The sequence below is a fragment of the Drosophila rhopaloa genome, unplaced genomic scaffold, assembly GCF_018152115.1.
Source record: "Drosophila rhopaloa isolate 14029-0021.01 unplaced genomic scaffold, ASM1815211v1 contig_163, whole genome shotgun sequence".
NCBI lineage: Eukaryota > Metazoa > Arthropoda > Insecta > Diptera > Drosophilidae > Drosophila > Drosophila rhopaloa.
In genome coordinates this window covers 8,997,872-9,019,624 of record NW_025335043.1, presented here as the reverse complement: position 1 = coordinate 9,019,624, position 21,753 = coordinate 8,997,872, and the positions used below count along the sequence as shown (strand labels likewise).

General features: G+C 40.9%; 3 protein-coding genes across 5 annotated transcripts in view; all 3 read right to left on the bottom strand.

The window, feature by feature from the left end:
* LOC108053862 overlaps positions 1 to 11,323 on the bottom strand; it is a 37,248-nt gene extending 25,925 nt beyond the window's left edge. The window contains exons 1-2 of one of the 2 annotated variants that reach the window (XM_044457673.1): positions 10,996 to 11,323; positions 4,236 to 4,724 (exon numbers count right to left, since the gene is read on the bottom strand). In XM_044457673.1, coding sequence (XP_044313608.1) covers positions 4,236 to 4,509 — 274 coding nt within the window. In that variant the 5' untranslated portion in view covers positions 4,510 to 4,724; positions 10,996 to 11,323. The other variant, XM_044457672.1, reaches the window with a different exon arrangement.
* Positions 11,324 to 12,718: 1,395 nt separating this feature from the next.
* On the bottom strand, positions 12,719 to 19,023 carry LOC108044092 (flocculation protein FLO11). Of its 2 annotated transcripts, XM_017122966.2 has the most exons (3): positions 18,965 to 19,023; positions 15,281 to 18,906; positions 15,031 to 15,218 (listed from the first exon to the last, which is right to left on the bottom strand). In XM_017122966.2, the coding sequence occupies exons 1-3, from the start codon at positions 18,972 to 18,974 to the stop codon at positions 15,138 to 15,140; spliced, it is 3,717 nt and encodes a 1,238-aa protein (XP_016978455.2). In that variant the 5' UTR covers positions 18,975 to 19,023; the 3' UTR covers positions 15,031 to 15,137. The 2 variants fall into 2 exon arrangements, with proteins under 2 accessions (XP_044313855.1, XP_016978455.2); XM_044457920.1 differs by having other exon boundaries at positions 12,719 to 18,906.
* A 2,204-nt stretch (positions 19,024 to 21,227) lies between these two features.
* Positions 21,228 to 21,648, bottom strand: LOC108044084 (mitochondrial import inner membrane translocase subunit Tim13). Its single transcript, XM_017122948.2, has one exon. The coding sequence runs from the start codon at positions 21,581 to 21,583 to the stop codon at positions 21,296 to 21,298; it is 288 nt and encodes a 95-aa protein (XP_016978437.1). The 5' UTR covers positions 21,584 to 21,648; the 3' UTR covers positions 21,228 to 21,295.
* Positions 21,649 to 21,753: the final 105 nt, after the last annotated feature.

Here is a 21,753-nt window from a genome sequence, read left to right as displayed (position 1 = left end):
ATTAAGCACCGAAAGGTATTTTCTTATGAGTAAATATATTATACGTTTTAGCTTTAATCATATAAATTAAATAGTTCTCATTTTCATCAAAAGGATCATTAAGCACATTGCTAATTTAACTAAATTGAACGCAATCCAATTATCAAAATGCGAGACACTAAGTAATACACTTGTAAATATATGGTTATGTAATTACGAGCAAATGCCACACACATTTTTGGAAATGGGGAGTTAACAAGCATGTGAAAGCAGATTTCCGGTTCTGTGACAGTCGCAAAGTTTTCTCACACAAAGTAATTATGAAAACCACTTGCAAATGCCTCTGAAAACCCCCCCAAAAACCTTAGGTATATATTTACTTATGTAAGTAACCGTTTGCAAGTGTTTTGCCAGAATAGAATTTGAGTGAGACCCAACAAGTTTTTGGCCCAAAACTCTGCTGCTCGTGCGAGTCATTATAAGTTACGCTAATCAAGTTGAACGTGCGACCGCATTCAGCAGGGGGGAGCGGGGGTGGGTGGTTTGAGGTGCGGTAAAAGGATGTTGGAGTAAGTGGGCGTGGCCAGCAGGCGGATGCCTGGCAGACGACACCGAAGTGGCTCCTTCGAGAGCTGAAGAAAGGAAATGACAATTCAAATTAAAGACACAAGTCCAGAAGGTTTTTTTTTTGGGGGGGAGTGGGTGGAGAAAAGACAGGGAAAAGAGGCTGGATGGAAAGTGGGGCTGGCAAGACCACGCCCACCACTCGCATTGCCACTTAACATGAAATTAATTATGAAACTTTTGTGCAAAATTTTGTTGAACGAGTTGAAAAGTCTTCAATGCGGCTCGACAGCGGAATAAGTAGGGGGTAAAAGGAGTTTGGAAGGGGAGGAAGAAAAAAAAAAGGGGGAAACGGCAGGCAGTAAGTACGTGGCCGGTAAAAAAGTTAACGCGCCCCAGCGATGAGCATGGGAAATTAAGTACACGCCACGTGGGCCACAAGTCTGCCGGGGACAGGCGACGAGGGGTGCGCCTGCGGTTCGCGTTTGTGTCTGAGTTCGAGTTTGAGTCTGAGTCTGGGTGTGTGACCACAGCAAATAAGGAGCAGCAGAGGAGCAGGAGCAGGATCAGGAGGACCAGGGCCAGGACCAAGACCAGGAGCACAAGCACAAGCAGCGGGGACAGAAGCAACAGCGAGTGCAACTAAGCGTCGCCCGGAAATGAGCAAGAAAAACGAAATCAGAGGAGGGCACAGTAGTACGAGGTGGAAAATTTAAATCAAGTATGAAAACAGGGTATTAAAAAAATATTCAGTTCAAAATAAAAATTGTTGTATTTGATTCTAAACGTTTTCCCTCTTTCACTAGTTATTTAAATATGTAGCATTTTAAAAATATATATTATTTGATTTTTGCCTTCAGAATATTAATTTCTTATTGATCTAATCAATTCTTAACCAATCACCCTGAACAATATTATTAACATAAGAATCCTTTTCATTACTTTATTAAAAATCTTAATTCCTGCTTTACCTTCTTAATAAATCCTAATAAACCTATAAATAAAAATTCAAACTCAGTTCCTTATTCATTAAATTTCTTCCATCCTAGAAATACTCAAATATGATATTTTAAAAATATGAATCTGCTTCAATTTTTCTGAATTAGGTTGTTTTAGTGACTCAAAAAGCAAATGCCAGTTAGCATCGACACTCGTCAACCGACTCTTTTTCCGCGGAGGCTGCAATTAGGCTGCACAGCATTCACCGCGAAAAAAGGGCGGGAAATGTAGAGGAAAAGGCAGGCAGCCGTGTCAGCAGCAAACCGGAAACAGGCCCAAATAAGTATGCAGCGAACTTTTTCTGCGCCCTCGACTAGCAAAGTTTTGCTGCTACTCCGCCTCCGAATCCTCGAACCCACTTTCCCGCAAAGGAGGCGGCGCCCCCAATTGCTGGCATGTAAGTTGTTTTACTTCAAATTTTAATTATGATTTAATGCTAAAATACGGAAATAATTTGCGCCAACAACTTTCGTCGCCGGAACGCAAACTGCACGAGAACGGAGTACACCGCCCGCGTAATTCCATTTCATGGGTCGGCAATTGCGGTCGCCGGTCTCTATTTAGCCGTATCGGGAAACCATATACATACGGGCACGGTTCCGCTCTCCCCAACCAGTTTATAATCGGACTATTTCCGACACTAGGCTTGTTAAGTAGAAATTACTTTCTTGAAGGCACGGGAAATGTGCAAGCACTATAACTTTAAAGTATAAGTGTTTATTGGGCCAGTTAAGATCATGGCAAAGCAGACCAAGACTAACCATTCGAAACTCCGGACACAAAAACACAATATATAACTCGATCGATTTTCCAGTTTACGGATTAAGACATGTCCTTGCTGCATCTCCAGCTAAACCAACAGCAGCGCAAAGTTGCCGACTCGGTGATCATCAGTATGTGCCGCGGGGACTATGCGGCATCCCTGCGGATGATAGAAGCCTCCAGGAAGATGGGTCAGCCACTGCCGCCTCTTCAGGAGCGCATCCTGCGAATGATATTGCTGCGCCTGCTGAGTCCGCGTGCTGCGGAGCAATATCGTCTGCGGATTACCAAGAACGGACTGGACACCAGCATGCTCTTCATGGAGGAAATACCCTTCGGGATGTTGGGCAAGGTCTACGAACAGGCCGTGACGCTTAGCTTCGAGAGGTTCCACAAACACCTGGTTTACATGCAGCTGGTGGAACACACGATCATGCAACACAAGCTGACGTTCCAAAATCACTGCGTGATGCTGAAACTGGTGCTGCAGGAGATCGACGATGTGCATTCTGCCGAAGGGATCACCCTGGAAATGGCCTTCATTCATCTACTGGTCATCTCCTCCCTCATGATCCTGGCTTATATCTTTTTTAAAGGCCACAAAACCAGCTACAACTACACACTGCCTTTCCTGTCATCTATTATAGAGAGCTTGTTTCATCATGTTTCTAAATTTTAAAATATTTTATTTTAAGTGTGTTTAAGAAAACAAGTGGTGGGAATATTATAATAAAATATAATAAAGTTCTACATTGGGTAATCTTGCGTAAGAGGAATTTTTCTTTTGAACAAAATTCTTTATACAATACAGGCGTTTATCCCAAATAAATGCCTTCGCACGTGCTTTTGTACACATGTAAATACTACTGTGTGCACGTTGACATTGCATCGTAAAAATGTATTTATTTGTTGTTTATTCGCCACATAAACAATATGCGGAAAGTGAATGAATTACCACAAAGCTTTGCCACACAATGTTATGTGTATATATGCATTTGCGTGAGTGCGTGGTGTTCATATGTTTATAGTTTGAGGATTTCCATTTTTTCGGATTTTTTCCGTTCGACAACATTTAAATGCACTTTTATTACATTTGCTCAAACAAATTTTTATTGTCGGGCGAAGGAAATCGCACAAAAACATAAAACTAAGCTGTTGACAGATTTTATTGTACAAGACGAGCCAAGTTTATTGAGGGTGGAAAATGTTCACTTCATATATACAATGTACATAAATATATGTGTTCTCGTAAAATGCCACATTATTTCCCAACATGTCAATATGTTTGTATTTACATAGACAGCTAATATTGAAATATGCAAAATTGTTTACATGAAAAACATTTTAAGAAATCGAATATAAAAATATTTGCTTAACTTATTTCATTTCGATATGGGAAGTTACGTTGGTTTTAAATTAAATATAAATATATGTTTTGGTTATTCTGTATTTAATGTCTAGATATTCTAAAAAGTAATTAATTTGTACCTGTCTTGTGTTTATTTGTTGTAGTTTTCTGACTTAAAGCGTATAAGTTCGAAACAAAAGTTAAAGTATATTGATTTGTACACAACCCTCTTAATTCCAAAAAATGATTTATTAAAAAATTCCAATATCTGAAGGCATTTGTTTAAAACTCATAAACGTTAACACAAATACACAAGACTCTCTTAAATTTAAAAAAAATTTAATTTTGAAAAAAATTTAATTATCAGAATATAGTATATACCTTTAAATATAAATACTATGTTATCCAGTTTATTTATCGGAATAGCAATTAAAATGTAAAATGAAAACAAATCTGGAAGTTCTTAGTTTATTTTAAGTTTAATCTTGCAATATATATTTTAAGAACATAGGAGATTCCTTAAACTTTTAATGAACCATATCTACTGTACTACAAAATATTTTCTTCAAAAGGGCGTACTCACAGTGTTTACTCTTCTCGGCGGCCACCTGGCTGCTTGGTGTCTGGGCGAGAATGGCGAAGAGTCCGACGAGGATTAGCAGCCACTGGGGAATGCCCGACCCCGAACTGGTCCTTGGGGCCAGGGTCCCTGACCGCCGCATCGTCTCTCCATCATCTGCCGCTCGGCGGGGGGCGGGGGAGCGGGAGCGGTAGGGGCAGTGGGTGGGCGAGGACAAGGACGAGGGGCCGAGGTCGGTGGGTGGCCCCGGCCCACAGGATGTGGGCATCAACAGCATTGCCGCCGCTTCGGTGGCTCAATTTTCGCGGCTTTCGCTGCTGCTTTTCTTTCGGACTGCCTAAAAAGTTGGCTTTGCTTTTGTTCGCTCGCGCTGATTTCTTGTCGCGTTTGTCATTCTCCGGCAATTAGAAGCTTTCATTTATGAATTTTCCTTCCCCCGAATGTGTCGCCTCATTGGAGATTAACGGGTTGTGCCAGCGTTCCAATTACGCTCTGCAAACAAAAAGTGCATTTAGTCAGAAAAAATGGTATTTAATGGCTGACAAAAATTGCCAAAGCAATTGGCAACAGCTTGCGGCAAGCTGACGGGAATGGATAATAGTGACTGAAATTAATTTTCAGCTGCACTGAATGTTTCTGTATTTTCATTTGTTGGATAAGCTGTAGGGTAGTAATTTCTTATAAAATTCATCTTAAACAATTGAAGAAGTATTGCTTGAAATTTAAATATTATTGCTTATGATTTCAAAACAATTTACCTAAACCAATGATTATTTCCTTAGCTATTTAACCAGGAAAATGTAATTCATATCTTAATATTTCTTTACAGAAGAAAAAAACGAGTTATTTATGGAATCTCCATTCCCCATTTTAAAATGTTACAATTTGAGTATATTTATTCTCTTCCTTTCAGCTTAATCCCATATCGCAATGCCCACTGGATTGGGTCAATATTTGGATGCGTGAAGACATCTCATAAATCGAGGCAATCAATGCATAAATTTTGCCACTGGGAATGCAGGCGCAATTCACACTTAAGGGTGCATGCAAAGTGAAATATTACGCATACGCAGTGTGGATCGGTTTATCATGGCAGCGCAGGCCATGAATACATTCTCGCCCCATGCAAATGTGTGTGTGTGGGTGTGTATTAAAAAGTAATGAGCATCAACTGCACAACCAGGCTGGCAGTAAGGAGCTGGATTTGATATACAAGTACTGCCCAGCTGCTCCACTTTTATCCTTATCCACAGGGGAATAAAAAAAATAGTCGAAACGCCATGGGGCCTCGGTTGCACGTTTATCACACTTAGAAATCGTCGCCAGCTGCTCCACATAAAGCGAAATAATAATGAGAAATCAGAAGCAGGCTGCAAACAAAAAATGCAACATATATATCACGGGCACACACATCTATGTGTATACCTACTCGTACATATATAAGTATTGGACTGAAAATAGGACCCAGGAACCGAAATGGGGGGACATGGCCAGTGACCGTGTCACACACATTCTGGCATGCCTGACATCCAGCCAACGTTCCAATTTCGTGTTTAATTAAATCTGATTATAGCTTTTCACTTTGTCCTCTTTTGTGAGCCACTTTTTCTGCTCCGGGCATCTCCTCCCGAGTGTCTTTGTGTTCGGACAGGTACCAGGATAAATTTAATTTCTATAAATTCCAGTCCCCAAGATAAAAAGAAGCTTGGATTTTTCCTATTAGCAAGTTAAGTAATACTTATGTATTTATTAAGATAGAACCAAGATTTTCTCTTTTTTAAACATTAAACGCAAGCGTAGAAAAAACTGTTTTTTAGTAGCAGTCTTTTAAGGCTAAAAGTGAATCTACGGAACTTTTAGGGATGTAATGGAACCAAAATGTTTTACTAAACACTAAACAATTAAACACAAGCAACAAAATGTTGGGTAAGGAATACAGCAATTAATAAAAGACGCAACCGAGGAAATCCAGCTACAGCTATTCGTTTTTCAGGATAAACACACACACGTCTGTGACCTAATATTCACACTTGCACACAAGTCCGCAATTAAAAGGAGGTGTATACAACACAGGGAGCATTGGATGTGCCTGGCGAACATGTATTTCCATGGCTGCTATTTTTTTGTTATTGTTCATGGCCACCATGGCAACCAATTTTCTGGGCAGTTGAGAAAATCGCTTTTGAAAGGACATTGGAGGATACATTTTGGCTGTTAGCGACGACCAATTTCGTGTGCTTTTTCCAGCGAAGAGAAATAAAAGTTTACGCTTTGATTGCCCTCTAATTTAGAAATTCGGAAAATACAAATCAAAGCGAATAATTTTGACTTGGCTGAATGGAAGTTGGCTATCGCTCTACGTGCCATAGTGAAAATGTGTTGAAAATTTGAGGGAAAATGGAAGTGGCGGAACTGGGAAGCCGCATAAATTGCCAGCACTACCGTTTTCCACACAAAGAAGGCTTGGCTGTAACGCAACAAAAGCGGCTTTAGTAGCTCCCTGGAAACATGGCCAGCAGTCACAGGAACAACAGCCACTGAAACTATGGCCAAAATGGCCAACACAACGTAACTGTGAAGAAAAATTAGGCGACATACAATTAATGGCCCTGTGGGGTTTCATCGTGAAATCGCTTTGGAACTCACATTCGTGAAGAATATTTTTTTGTTTTTTCTATATTTTCTTTTGTTTGATTTTAATGCCCCAGTGCGCCCTAACATTTACTATATTCTATGGAGTTTCACTAGGATGGAGAAAACAAAAGGCTTTGAATTAAGTGATAATGAGAAAAAACACCGAAGTTGGAATTTGCTGTCAGGTCCATTAGTAAGACAGTCAGTCAGGCATGGTGCTGGATCTTAATGCAAATTTGTTAAATGCGATTTACCATGAGCTTTAATACTTTATTAAAACATTTGGCATGCAATTAAAAGAAAACATATTTCTTACATAAGGGTGGTAAAGCTTTCAGCTCCACTTTTATCCAATACCGTTTTGTACATATCTCCCGAAATGATTTTTGATTGTAATTGAAATCCTACTTATATTATTTTCTTATAAAGCAGTTCCTAAAAGGGTAATACCATTATTAATGCTGCTGTACACAGCTTCTTTTAGTGATTTTTGAATAAAACCGATCAGACTTTTGCATACAGTACATTATAAATATTTATATAGAATGAGCGACATAAAATCCTTTTCGCTTCGCACCTGAACTATTTGGAACAGCGCGTTGAAAGCAAACAAAAAAGGCTCACTTTGGCTTTCAGTAAATAAGGCAAGGAAAACATTGGCAGTAAGGGCGGTAAAAGCAATGGAAACAATGGCCAAAAGGGGGAGTTTCGAAGGGATGCCCTTTGTTGTCCTCGGGTTGAAATCGTGTGGGGGAACAGTCACCGACACCTCGGCAACATACACAATGCAAATGTATTAACTGCAGGACGTTATAAACAAAAGAAATTACGTTATGGCGGCAGAGTGTTTTATGTTGGCAACACTTCGCCCACAAATGCGAACGGATTTCGCATTTTTTTCTTTGCTCGCCTACACTAAAAAAATTGTACTGTTACAATAATAATATTTCTTTATAAATAAACAATAATTACATTAAGAGCAACCATTTTATTCATTCAAATAGTTTTTGAAAGTAAAAATAAATTATATTTTTAATTTGAACTATTAATTTCCGGATTTTTAAAAAATAATTATTTTATTTTTAGTTTTAAATAAAGTTATTTTAACCGAAAATTGTAGTTACACGAATATTATATTGGGAAAAGATAAATTTTGATTACAAACATTAAAACTTGTATGTTGTTACGCCGAATATCGTACAAAAATTGTAACTTTGTAACCCTGATACAAAATGTTTATCAAACTGATAGGGCTTTCATTTTTCTTAGTGCACGCATGTTTGCCAACCGCTTTTGCCCTTCCGTCCGTCCCTGTCCGCCAGTGTCCGTCCACATCCGCGTCCGCCTCCGCGTCCGTATTTGTGTCCGCCAGTCTCCGTCCATGTCTGACTCACGTCTGCACGGGGCATGTCTATTTGTCTGCTGAAAACGGAACCGAGCTGCCAACAGCGACTGCAACAACAGCAACAGCAACAGAAACACGTCACTATATGAAAGTGCAGTCGTGCTCCACGGCGAATGAGTAATTTCAGTGGCAAGAAGCGGGAGTGGGTTTTTGGGAGGGCCAAGGAGAAGGCCGCATTGTTTTGGCCATCGCTTTCGCTTAGCTCTTTTGTGCGGAACACGTTTGCGTGTATTTTTGAAGTCATTTTCTGCAGCATTTAGTCCTTTTATGGGTTTCCATGATGTGTCTACACGATCTTTTTGCAATAGTTTCTGCATTTAAATTCAACTTTGTAAAAAAAAGAGAGTCTATAGGGTCTCTTTGCTCAATCAGCGTATTTAACTTTGCAAACATAAATATTTGAAAGTATTTTTCAAGTAATGTTCTGCTGTATAAAGCTCTTTTAAGGGTTACCCATCTACAAGATGGTATAATCAATAAGTTGTAGGATTATTTAAGTACGTAAACTAAAATTTATTTAATTATTTATGGCTGCTATTGGTACTTTTAAGGTTTTACCATGATGATAATATCGATTTATAATAGTCTCTTGCACTTAAAATTTACTTTATTTATTTTTTGCAGCAGAAAGTTGCTTCGGCGGTTTTCAGAGGAACTTTATAAATAACCACCCGCATTCATGGAGTGTTAACAAAACCCTTCGCCTTGCCACTCATGATAGCCATTTCCTTAAGCTGCAAAAGTGCCAAATCATGAGATTGTGCTGCCATGGCGATTGCGATGACAAACCGTGAAAGTGGCGGACTATGGAGATGGAAGATGGGGCTGAAGACGTGGCTTAGTTGGACGGGTGTTGACAAGAAACCCTAACGAGTGACAGCTGAGACAATCCCAAGACGCAAAAAGCAGCCACAATGATGAGACTAGCAATCGGAAGAGCCGAACTACGAAAAAATCAAAGTCCTCGATTTGCCTTTTGGCCAAATCCCACCGACAGATTAATGGCGAGGGCGAGCCCGGGGCGAAAACCAAGACCACATCCAAGTCCAGACAAGAAACCGCAATCGCAATCAAATTTATTTATTTATTTTTATGTTTAGCCGTTGGCAGTTTTCCCGTTTGTGCCCAGCGCAGCACATAAGCTGACAGCCCCATCAACTTGTTTTCCTTATCGCTCGGGAACGGCGGCTTCCAGGGGTTGGTTCGAAAGGGTCGAGGTCAGGCTAATGATTAATACGACTGGCTGGTCCAGCCACTCCGATTGTTATCTCACTTTGCGTTTCAACTTAGTTATCTGGGAATTCTTATTTACTCGCAAAAAATATGAATAACCAGTTTAAACTGAAAAATATTGATTTTATCAAAGAATGTCTATAATTTTATTGATGAATGTTTGGATTTTTTTGTCAGAATACCAATTTCAAGGGTTGGTATTTAATCAGATACAACTTAGAGCTATAATTTTACAAAGTTTATATTTGTATTAAATTTTTGTATGGGGAATTAGAAATCTTTAAAGGTAGCTATCCTCCAAATCAGATTTATTATGTTTGTGGTACAAGTTATGGAAGCTCGACTGCTTTTATATGGGTCCCTCGAGTGGTGGCAGGGATTACGCTTTGCGGTGAGAACTACTGGGCTTTATGGAGTGCGGACACAAATAAATCACCTGCCGGGGAGCCCCAGCTAAGACCTGGTCGAACAAAAAATATAAATTAGAAAATCCAAAACGGCGGGCAGAGAGAGAGAGAGGGGGGAAAGTGGGGAAAGCAACAGAATAATCCTCCATTACCACACTTCCTGACCTGACCCTGGCATGTGCGAGTGTGTGTGTGTGCGCGATGCTTGGCACTACTTTCACACATTCGCCTGCTGTTATAGTATGTACTCTTGTACACGCACACATATATATGCCAGGGATATGCGTGAAGGACCTTCGCCATCGACCACACCACTCCGCGCCCGTGCGTGCGAGCGAGACAACAGCCTTAACAGAAGTCCTTGTGCACTCGCAGGAGAGAAGGAATGCTCTCCCGAAAGGAGAGAATACTACTCGTTCGTAGTACTCGTAGTCGGGGGCGTAAAATGTGTAAAACTCAACTTGACGTCTCCGTTTTGCGGCTCTCTGATGAATGAGATTAACCGGCGAGCCAAAATCCACCCCCTTTTCGGGACCTCGCGACAAATGAGTGCAAATGACCTCAACGCAGGGAATACTGGAGCAGCAACCCCCGATCCTGTTCCTATTCCCGTTACCGTTACAGTTACCGTTCCCGCTTTTCTGGCCCTTTAAAAGCGGTGCCTTTCAGCAGTACTCGTTCATTTTTGGCTTTTTTACGACACTGTAACTGAATTTATTATGCACTTGGCTCTTGTTGTTTATTGATAATTCCATCAAATTCCAGGCTGCCGCCCTTTCTTGATTAGTCGTATGTTTTTGTATACCATACTACATAAAACTACTCACACAATCAATTTCGATCACTCAAGTTTGCACGAATGCACTTGTTGTTTTGCAAAAGTTTCAGCGGCTATTTTTAACAACAAGCTTTATACATTGTTGTATTGTATATTGAATATTAAGTTTTAGTTTCGATAGTATATTTTACACAGTTGCGGGTTGGCACAGCGCGACGAAAAGCTTCTCACTCAACGTTTCAACTGCGACTGTTACTCGTCCGCTTTAAATGGTGATTGCTTTGGCGTCTCGCCCTAAGCTTTTACCTCAAAACACTCGCTGTTGAAAGTTAACAGTAACAGCAGTAAGCGGGTGGACAGCCCCGCTGTTAAGCTTATCGATTGCCAAGCCGTGTGCGAGCGAGATGGCTAGACAGCTCCACTGAGACTCCAAAAAAAGGGTGGACAGCTTGCTCTTTGACTTAGCAAAGGAAAAAGTTGTTTGTAAGTTTAATTATCACTACCAATTCACCGTTTAACACAAAGTTCAAACTTTCCGTTTTATTTGTTTATATTTTAAAAGCGCACGATGCACATCTATTTCAAACGAATCATTGTGGCAACCGGAGCGGAGCGGTGTTGAAGGCAAACTGAAGCCGGCGCCTTTGGTGGTAGAAAAAAACCTGCCACCAATAATCAACCACCCCTGCGGCACACTCTTTCGCTCTCTCAGCACACACTGCGAAACTCCCCCTATTTTTCTCTCTCTCACTCCACTTGACTGCTTCCCTCTGCTTAGTTATTCGATCTTAGGCAGAGTTCTCTGTACTTAAATTTGGCGCCCTATAAGGACAACATTCTAAATGTGCTTAAATATAATATGTTTCTTTTACGAAATAATTATTATCTGCAAAACAAGTTCCCGTTTTAACTGCTAAATAAAATTTGAGAGGACCTTTATTACACGAAATTTTTTGCGTAATGTGGGACTTGATAAAATCCATCAAATTGAAGGACAATTCTTACTTAATCATTGAATTAAATTTTAATCTAAAAAAAATCCTATAAATATCTAAGAAAAGTAAGACAGTTAGAGAGATCTACTCCGTAAAACTTTTTGAAGCTGAACCATTTGTATTTGGCGCCCTGGTAGGGACATCTTAGTTAGCACAAAACACCACACTATATACATACATACATATTGCATGGGCCTGCTCAGATTTACTTTATTGGATGTGCAGTCCTACTTTTCAAACGCTTGCTTAAGAGCCGCTGAAAAATGGGTGGGTGGTGTCGTGAGCTCTTATCAGATGGCAAGTGTAACATGAGACTTGTGCGTCTGATGTCTGGACTTGCCTTGGAATCAAATCGATTTCGAGGTAGCACCACCCCCAAAGTCTGCTATCGATGAGTTGGCGCGCAAAAGGAGCCGTGTCCTGTAATTTGTCGCCGCACGACAGTGACGCAAAGTGCCTGTCAGTCTGCCACGGCCACCCACAAAAGGTCCCTCCCCCTGATTCCTGGACAATTTAATTATACCCGGAGACGGAGCGTAGACGGAGTCGGCTTTAATGTAACCGGAGCTAGAACGCTCCCTACTTTCCGACGCAGTCGAGCCTAAGCGCCTACGTCAGAAACACAAGGAACATGCGTTTATCTCGTAATTAAATTTAAATGGGATAACTTTGTGGTCGGGCCTCACTTCCGCGGCACAAAGAAATTAGCGTCCGTCTGGTCTTTGCCACGCGAAAAAACACCACGAAAGCTGGCTTGAATTATAATGGACAGGCGGCTTGACTTTTAATCGCTTATCTGACTTTTTCTGAAATTTTGGTCCGACTCCCAGTTGTGACAGCTCAGTTATTTTTACGCGATGTAAAGAAGATACTCGTTTTCTTTTAATGAAAATAATTTCGAAGTGAATTGTATATTTAAGCAATTATTCTCTTAAAATTCGTTCGCTTTATTCGCGAATTAACTGAGCCGGTTTTATTTCACTATAACTTATTTTAAGATCCCGTTTGGTGCTAATATTAATGGAGACTGAATGTAGTTTATATTTGATTTGTAAGTACTTTATTTGCTATATAAATCCTAGTCAAATCGAGTAATTGTACTCTAAAAGTGGCTAGGTCGTATTAGAGTCTGCTTGTAACTTATGTGTCAGTAACCACTCTAAAATATAATGATTATGTTTACTATTACCCAATATATATTTATATGTATTAACCCATTCACCATATTTCTATAACTAGATTAAAGATCGTGTCATATCCCTATGTTTAAAAAGTTCAAAAGCTCATTTAGTTTACTTCACCTTAACCAGTCGCTGATCAACACAACTCTGACTTCGAATGTCGAACCAATTTCCTGGACTGCAGTAATGCAAAATTGCCTTTCCCTTAAGGCACACGTAATATTTATTGTGTTGTTTGACATCACCGAATCTTGTATCCTCTTTCACCTTGCTGCAATCCGGGACTCCTTCGGCCAATAATGCTACATGAATACTCGACTTGGCCTCTTCAACCGAGCATTGAGCCAGACTGGGGTAATTACATGAGTTTGATTTGTTGTCGAAGTGCAGGCCTCTTGGGCACTGTCGAGATATTGGACGACCGTTAGCACAAACAAAGAACCCACTGCATGACGTTGGATCTCTAATATAACCACCGTTTGGCACCGATTTGCAGTCAGGAGTAAACTCAGTATTCGGCGGTTTCTTTGTAACAGAATCTAGGACTTCTTCAAATGAACAATCCACTAAGCTGGGGAAATTGCATACCTTCCTCTTAATGTCGAAGTTCAAATTTCTAGGACAGTTTCCGGGAATCGGCTTACCATTCAGACATACATAATATTTGTTGCATGATAGGCGGTTCCTAATATATACTCCATTTGGCAAATTGCTGCAATCAGGTAATTCTTCTTGGTCTAAGTTTGTGGTCGTTTCAGTTGAAGGCTCTAAAGTTGACGAGCTGTCTACATTGCCCTGGGTGGAACCATCTGGAGTTGGGACGCTGGCGCTCGTTGTTGAATCTGTGAACGGGTTTTCGGAACTGGCACTGCCTTCAGAATTTGTACTTCTCGATGGGGGTTCCGTTGTCAAGGGATTTTTGGAGCTGAAAGTATTTTCCGTCGACGAGTGTGGTAGAGATGTGGGTTCTGTGGTTAAAGGATTTTCAGAGCTGGAGATATCTCCTTCTGTTGAACTCTGTGGAGATGGTTTCGTGGAGATACCACTTTCGGACCCATTGCTTCCAGGTTCATCGTCTTTCTCTGTAGTAAGTTCTGAGTCTTTTAAAGTTGTTGATGTCTCTGGATTTTTTGTGAAACTTTGTGTGGATGAAATCGTGGTGCGAGGAGTTGTACTTTCTGATGTAGGTTCTGTGGTCAAAGGATTCTGAGAACTGGATATACTCTTCTCTGTTGTGCTTTGTAGATATTGCTCTGTGGAAATATCGTTTTCCAACCCACTGTTTCCGGAGTCACCGTTTTTCTCTGTGGTATTTTCTGGAATCCTTGTGGAAACCTCTGGATTTGGAACGGTTGTCTTAACGTTTGCCAATCGCTGATCGACACAACTCTGACTTCGAATGTCGAACCAATTTCCTGGACTGCAGTAATGCAAAGTTGCGTTTCCCTTAAGGCAGACGTAATATTTATTATGTTGCTTGACGTCACCGAATCTTGTATCCTCTTTCACTTTGCTACAATCTGGTATTTCTTCGGCTACTAATGCTTTATGAATACTCAACTGGGACTCTTCAACAGAGCATTGAACCAGACTGGGGTAATTACAGAAATTGGATTTGATGTCGAAGTGTAGACCTCTGGGGCACTGTCGAGATATTGGACGACCGTTAGCACAAACAAAGAACCCACTGCATGACGATGGATCTCTAATATAAGCACCGTTTGGCTCAGATTTGCAGTCAGGAGTAAACTCAGTAATCGGTGGTTTCTTTGTGACAGATTCTAGGACTTCTTCAGAAGAACAATCCACTAAACTGGGGAAATTGCAGACCTTCCTTTTAATGTCAAAATTCAAATCTCTAGGACAATTTCCAGGAATCGGCTTACCATTCAGACATACATAATATTTGTTGCATGATAGACGGTTTCTAATAAATACTCCATTTGGCAAATTACTGCAATCAGTTTTTTCTTCTTGATATTTAGTAGTTGTTTCAGTTGAGGGCTCTTGAGTTGATGAGCTATCTATATTGCCCTGGGTGGAACTATCTGGAGTTGTTGAATCTGCGGATGGATCTTCGGAACTGGCACTGTTTCCAGAATTTGTACTTTTCGATGGAGGTTCCGTGTTACATGGAGTTGTAATAGCAGTTGGAGTTTCGGAAGTAATATTATTTTTTTTAGTAGTAGTTTCTGACGTGGTCAATGGATTTTCAGAACTTGATATATTTTCCTCTGTTGAGCTTTGTGAAGATGGTGTTGTGGTGCTGCTTTCAGAACCACTGGTTCCGTCTGTCTCTGTTGAACCTGGTAAAGTCACAGTGGTTGACGAAATGTCTGGAATCTTTGTAGAACTGTGTGTAGATAAAACAGTGGTACATGGAGTCGTACTTGTGGATGGCTTTTCGGAACTTACGATATTACCGTTGGTGGTAGTTTCCGATGTGGTATCTGTGGTTAAGGGATTCTCAGAACTGGAAATATTTCCCTCTGTCGAAGTTTGAGGAGATGGAGATGGAGTCTCCGTAGAAATACTGCCATTGTTTCCAGAATTATCGTCTTTCTCGGTGGTACCTGGCGAAGATTCTGTGGTTGAAGAAATTTCAGGAATCCCGGTGGACCCTCCCGGAGTCGGATCTGTGGTCCCCGGAGTTGAAGCAGTCGATGGCTTTTCGGAACTAGAGATGTTCTCTTCAGTTGTGCTTTCTGATGTATTTGTGACTAATGGATTCTCAGAACTGGAACTATTTTCCTCTGTTGAGCTTTGTGGAGATGGTTCTGTTGAGCTCTGTGTGCTTTCGGACCCATTGTTTCCGGAATTATCGTCTTTCTCTGTAGTACTTTTAGAAGATTCGGTGGTTGATGAATTTTCCGGAATCTTTGTGGAGCTTTCTGTAGATGAAATCGTGGTACATGTAGTCGTACTTGTATCGGGCTTTGAAGAACTGACGACATTCTGTTCAGTTGTAGTTTCTGATGTAGACACTGTGCTTAAGGGATTTTCTGAGCTGGAAATATTCTCCTCTGTCGAGCTTTGTGGAGATGGCTCTGTGGAGATACCGGTTGCTGACCCATTGTTTCCAGAATCATCATCTTTCTCGGTGGTACGTGGTGAAGGTTCTGTAGTTGAAGAATTTTCTGGAATGCCTGTGGTCCCCGGAGTTGAAGCAGTCGAGGGCTTTTCGGAACTAGATATATTCCCTTCAGTTGTACTTTCCGATGTACTTTCTGTAGTTAATGGATTCTCAGAACTAGATATATTCTCCTCAGTTGAGCTTTGTGGAGATGATTCTGTTGTTCCGTCTGTAGTACTTGGTGAAGATTCTGTGGTTGTTGAATTTTCTGGTATTCTTGTGGAGCTTTGTGTAGATAAAACTGTGGTACATGGAGTTGTACTTGTAATTGGTTTTGTAGAGCTGGCGACATCCGCATTAGTTGTAGTTTCTGATGTAGACTCTGTACTTAAGGGGTTCTCAGAACTGCGAATGTTCTCCTCTGTCGAGCTTTGTGGAGATGGCTCTGTGGAGATGCCGGTTTCTGACCCACTGTTTCCGGAATCATCGTCTTTATCTGTGGTTCCTGGTGAAGGTTCTAGTGTTGAAGAATTTTCTGGAATCTCTGTGGAGCCTCCTGGAGTTGGAGTTGTGATATTCTCTTCTGTGGTCAACGGGTTCTCGGAACTGGAATCTGTTGAGCTCTGTGGAGATGGCTCCGTAGAACTACCGCTCTCGGACCCATTGTTTCCGGAATTATCATCTTTCTCGGTAGTAGTAGGTGTGGACTCTGAGGTTGAAGAAGTCTGTTGTATATTGGTGGAACTTTGTGTAGATGGAACCGTTGTGCATGGAGTCGTACTTGTGGATGGCTTTTCGGAATTTGTGATATTCTCTTCGGTGGTATTTTCTGATGTCGGTTCTGTGGTCAAGGGATTCTCGGAGCTGGAAATATTTTCTGTTGTCGAGCTTTGTGGAGATGGCTCTGTAGAAATACCGCTTTCCGATCCACTATTTCCGGAATCATCATCTTTCTCTGTGGTACCTGGTAAGGGCTCTGAGGTTGATGAAGAGTCTGGAATTTTTGTAGAGCTTTGTGTAGATAAAATCGTGGTGCATGGAGTCGTACTTGTGGATGGTATTTCGGTCGAAGACTTTGTAATGTCTACGAAGTCATCATCTTTCTCATTGGTGCCTGGCGTTGGATCTGTGGCTGTCGGGTTTTCAGAGCTTGAAATATTTGTCTCAGTTGAGGTTTTAGGTGAAGAATTAGAGGACGGTGGAGGTGAAGGTGTCAAATGTGAGCTTTCGGAGCTGTCGCTTTTGTTGGCGTCATTGTCAGTGGTACCTATTGAAGGTTCTAGGGTCGATAAATTTTCAGAGCTTGTGCTTTCCACTGATGGTTCTGTGGACGACGGGATTTCAGAGCTTAAACTACTTTCTTGGGTGGAACTTTCTGATTCAGATTCTGTTGAAGATGACACCTCTGAGGATCCTATTGATGATTCTGTGGACGAAACGCTTTCAGTGGTTGAACTACTTTCCTGAGGGGAACTTTCTGATGCCGGTTCTGTTGGGGATGCATCCTCCGTCCAGTTTATTGATGATTCTGTGGACAAAGGTTTTTCAGAACTTAAGCTACTTTCTTGGGTGGAACTTTCTGGTGTTGAGGATTCTGTTGAGGATGACTCCTCTGAGGGTAAAAAAGATTCAGTGCTTGAGCTACTTTCCTGTGTGGTGCTTTCTGATGTGGGATCTGTTGAGGATAAATCCTCCGTCGCATCTGATGATGATTCTGTGTTCAAAGGGCTTTCAGGGCTTGAACTACTTTCTTGGGTGGAACTTTCTGGCTCAGATTTTGTTGAGGGACTTTCCGAACTCGAACCGATATCTGTTGATGATTCTGTTGACAAAGGACTTTCCGAGCTTAAGATTATATCTGTGGACAAGGGATTTTCCGAGCTCGATCTATTTTCTTGCGTGGAACTTTCTGGATTTGATTCAGTTGAAGATTCTAAATTTTCTGAGCTTGAACTACTTTCTTGCGTTGAACTTTCGGGTTCAGGTACTGTTGAGGGTGCTTCAGAACTAGAACTGCTTTCTTGCGTTGAACTTTCTGGAGCAGAAGTTGAATCTTCTGACTCGCTTGTTGTTGATTCTGTGGATGATTCCTGTATAGAACTTTCTGGTAAAGATTCAGTTGTGGAAGAAGAATCTCCCTCAGTTGAGGAACTTTCCGAACTCGAATTAATCTCATTGGATGAATCTGTAGACAACGGACTTTCCGAGCTTGATTCGATCTTTTCTTGGGCACCTTCAGTGGTACTTTCTTCTGACGCGCTTGTTGGAGATTCTGTGGACGAGGGACTTTCAGTGCTCGAGGCACTTTCCTTGGTTGAACTTTCATTCGCTTCAGTTGTAGTTTCTGGAGATGATTCAGTTGAGGATAGACTCTCTGAACTAGAAATATTTGGTTCTGTAGAACTATCATCTGACGATTCAGTAGAGGATGGGGCCTCCGACGGTTCCTCAGGTACTCCAGAAGACGAATTAGGATCTTCTGAGCTAGATATGCTACTCTCAGTAGAAGTGGCCAGAGAATCGTCTGAGGAGCTGGGGCTGTCTTGAATATCTCCAGCACCATTTAAGAATTGCAGGTGAGCTATTGGGCTGGGCTTTGGTGGTGGAGGAGTCGAATCGTGGGAACTGCCCCAGAGACTTGCAAAGAAATTAAAGTTTCCAAAGATGTTGAATATAACTGGTCTGTCCACTTTCACATTTTGCTTGATGCTGATTTCCGTTTTAGCTTCCTTTTCGTTTCTAAGTCCGGAAAGGTTTGTATTGTTTGCAACCAAACACACTTGCGTTTGACCATCAAAGCGATATCCATTCTCGCAACTGTGTTTTATCTGACCAAGAAAACCCAGGCAGAGAAAATACGAACTGGGATCTTCAGGATCGACTGCTCTAGATCCAAACGATAGTCCTGCGCAGGAATCCTTTGCAAGGACCTGCGGAAGAATCCAAAGAAAAGCCCATAGGACTTTAGCTGAAAAAAATTAAGTGATTAAATATCCGTTTCATTAAATAGTTTCTGCATTACTTACCAGCTTGCATTTTAAAAGCACATTGAAAAAATGCTAGGGGGCAGAGCCAATTTCTCTCTTTTTATACTTTACAGTTCCGCTGGAAAACAAGTAACTAATCTCAAGTGGAATGTGTAAAGAAAATTGTAAAGTACAAGTATTTTAAATAAATTAAACACAAACCAAAACAGAATGGTTGTTTTGTCTTACATATTTCCCATAATGGAATCGGAAATAGCTCGCTCAATAAGGCGTATATATTCAAAACAAACTTAGAAGTTGCAACTTCTTTCTTGTACTACTTTCTTAGAAAAAAACTATTATTAAATGCCTCGGCGGGTTTGGTTTCAACGGAATTTCTTACTTATGCCTAATTTAAATGTTCCTTAATAGAGTTTCTGAATATAAAAAATAAGTTATAACGCCCCAAAAAATTAAGCAACCAACAAAATTCGTTAAAAATTTAAACAATGATAGGTGATAAATAATTTTTAGCCGCAGTTTACCTTACCCCATAACTTCTGATGTTTGATGACTTTGCACGCCCTGTATAATATTCTAATAGGGTAAAGAAAATAAAAATATCAAATTTTAAAGATAAATACAAATATCACAAAGCACCATTACTTCCAAGATTATGATTAGCGATTGTATTGTCTCTGGAAAGCTCTTGCATCCGCATTTTTAATCTTTATAATCTGCAGCCATAATGGGGCTGTCAGCAAGCCCTTATCACGATTCACCTTGCGTGGACGGCAATGTCGACCGTTGGAGACCTGCGGGCGATAGTGTAACGGCTGGTGAAGTCCACCTCTTGCCCCTTGGGGGTGGAACCACCCATCAACCCACCTGTCACCCAACCCCAACCACCCCGTCCATGGTCCCTCGGCCGACGAACATTTCCGATTAGTTGTTCAGATAAGGAACCGTCTCAGCACTTATCGTACCCGTATTCTTGCAATGATTACTCAAAACCCCGGGGCACTTGCTGTTGTTGTTTTTAAGGGGCGGGGCAGGTGGGCGTTATTACTATTTTTAGACTGATAGAAAGCTTTTGGCGGGAAGCTCCATACTCCACCATCTAATAGTGTTTTGGCCCGCACTCTTATCGTAACTTGTGTGGCTTCGAATGTACCTAGTTGAGGAAAATCCCATGTTGGATTTTGTTACCTCTGGTATTCGAGCCAATAAGTTCGGCCACGAATTCGCATTTTATCTTTTGCATTTTTATTATTTTTGATTTTTGTTTTTTCGTTTTTTTTTTATTTATTTTTGAATTACCTGCACCATTTTTTCGGCCAGTGCACGGGGTCACCTGCACCCACTAAAATTGCCGGTAATTTGCCATGTCCGCACGTTCGCTGGCACTGATATCAGCGAATTTTGATAGTCCCTCTAAGAAGTCTAGTTGCTTAACTTGGCCCACCAACAAAAATGCATACAGTCATGTTAATTTTGATTTAAGTGGCCTTAAGAACCTCCTATGATTAGGTCTTGCTTGTTTTTTGAGACACCTGATCTATTTCCTTACGATACCCAAGAATAATAATGAGTAATTATTTGTTGTGGCTAACTGAATTTTCTTATTAGTAGCACAAAGTCTTTTTTTAGAAACCTCTATTTCATTACAATAAATTTGTAATCAAATCATATTGCTAATTTTATTAAATAAGATATCCACTTTAATATAAATCTCATTCGATGAAACTAAGCCGATTTGTCAAATAAAATACATTTAAACAATAAACACTTTCTTCATTTGGTACTCATAAATATGAAATATAAAATCAAAGCCCATTTTATTTAATGCACATCTTAATTTCTTTCAACCCCGTATTCGCTCTAAATAACTTATAGTGGTTCTGTTTAATTGCGTGTCATGCTTAACCCACATTGTTAGCCAGCCAAGAAAAATCTTTACAGATTTAGCAAGAAAATCAAGTTGAATTTGCATATAGTGGAAAATGCTGCAATGGATTAGAGTGGTCTCGAAACTACACTTTTCGTGCTCGGCAGACCAGTGTCTCCTTGCATATTGCATTTGGGCCAGTGAGCCGAGCACTTGCTCATCCGTTAGCTAACGAGACCATTCCAAACACGATAACGATCAGGAAAACTGCACATATCAAGTTGGCGGCTATGGGGTTATTCCCAAAGACAACCCCCAACCCTCAGGAGGGTCTTCACTTGCAGTTGCATTCCATATAATCAGCTGGCTATCACCTTAGCACCGATAAGCGCCTGCGAAAGGGTTGCCTGTCAACAGATTAAAAACGACTCAAAATTGAGTTGAGACTGGGTCAAAAACAAAATAAATTCGGGTTTAATTAAGGGGAGGTCGTAATTAGAATACTAGTTGCTCATCTCCACAGAGTCCATCGTTCGGTACTGCTCCCTCTGCAAACGATTGCCATAGGTGCGCGACACCAGATTCCAGGCGTCCATGAAGCGGTCCATGCACTGCGAGATGCAACGCTGCTCGGTGTTGTCCAAGGATTTGCCCGGTTTCTGGATGCACTTCTTGAAGCACTTCTCCGTCATCTTCGAGAGCATCTCCTGGGCATTGGCCAGTGCGATCTGCTGCTTCACCTGGCTCATCAGCTCCCCCTTCTCCATGTTGGCAGCCGCCATTTCGGACATTTACTTGATGAACAATTTTAAATTCTAAACTCCTCAAAACTGAACGCTTTAAGTTGACCCCTTTGTCTTAATCTGAACACCGGATTCGGACAGAACAAACATAGCATACTATGTTCTAGAAATAGAAAATATAATATCAGTTTTCGGTGAAAACACAGCTTAAAAATCAA

Excerpts from the sequence above, each read along its gene's own strand:
- LOC108044084 (XM_017122948.2), bottom strand. The coding sequence starts at position 21,583 with ATGTCCGAAATGGCGGCTGCCAACATGGAGAAGGGGGAGCTGATGAGC.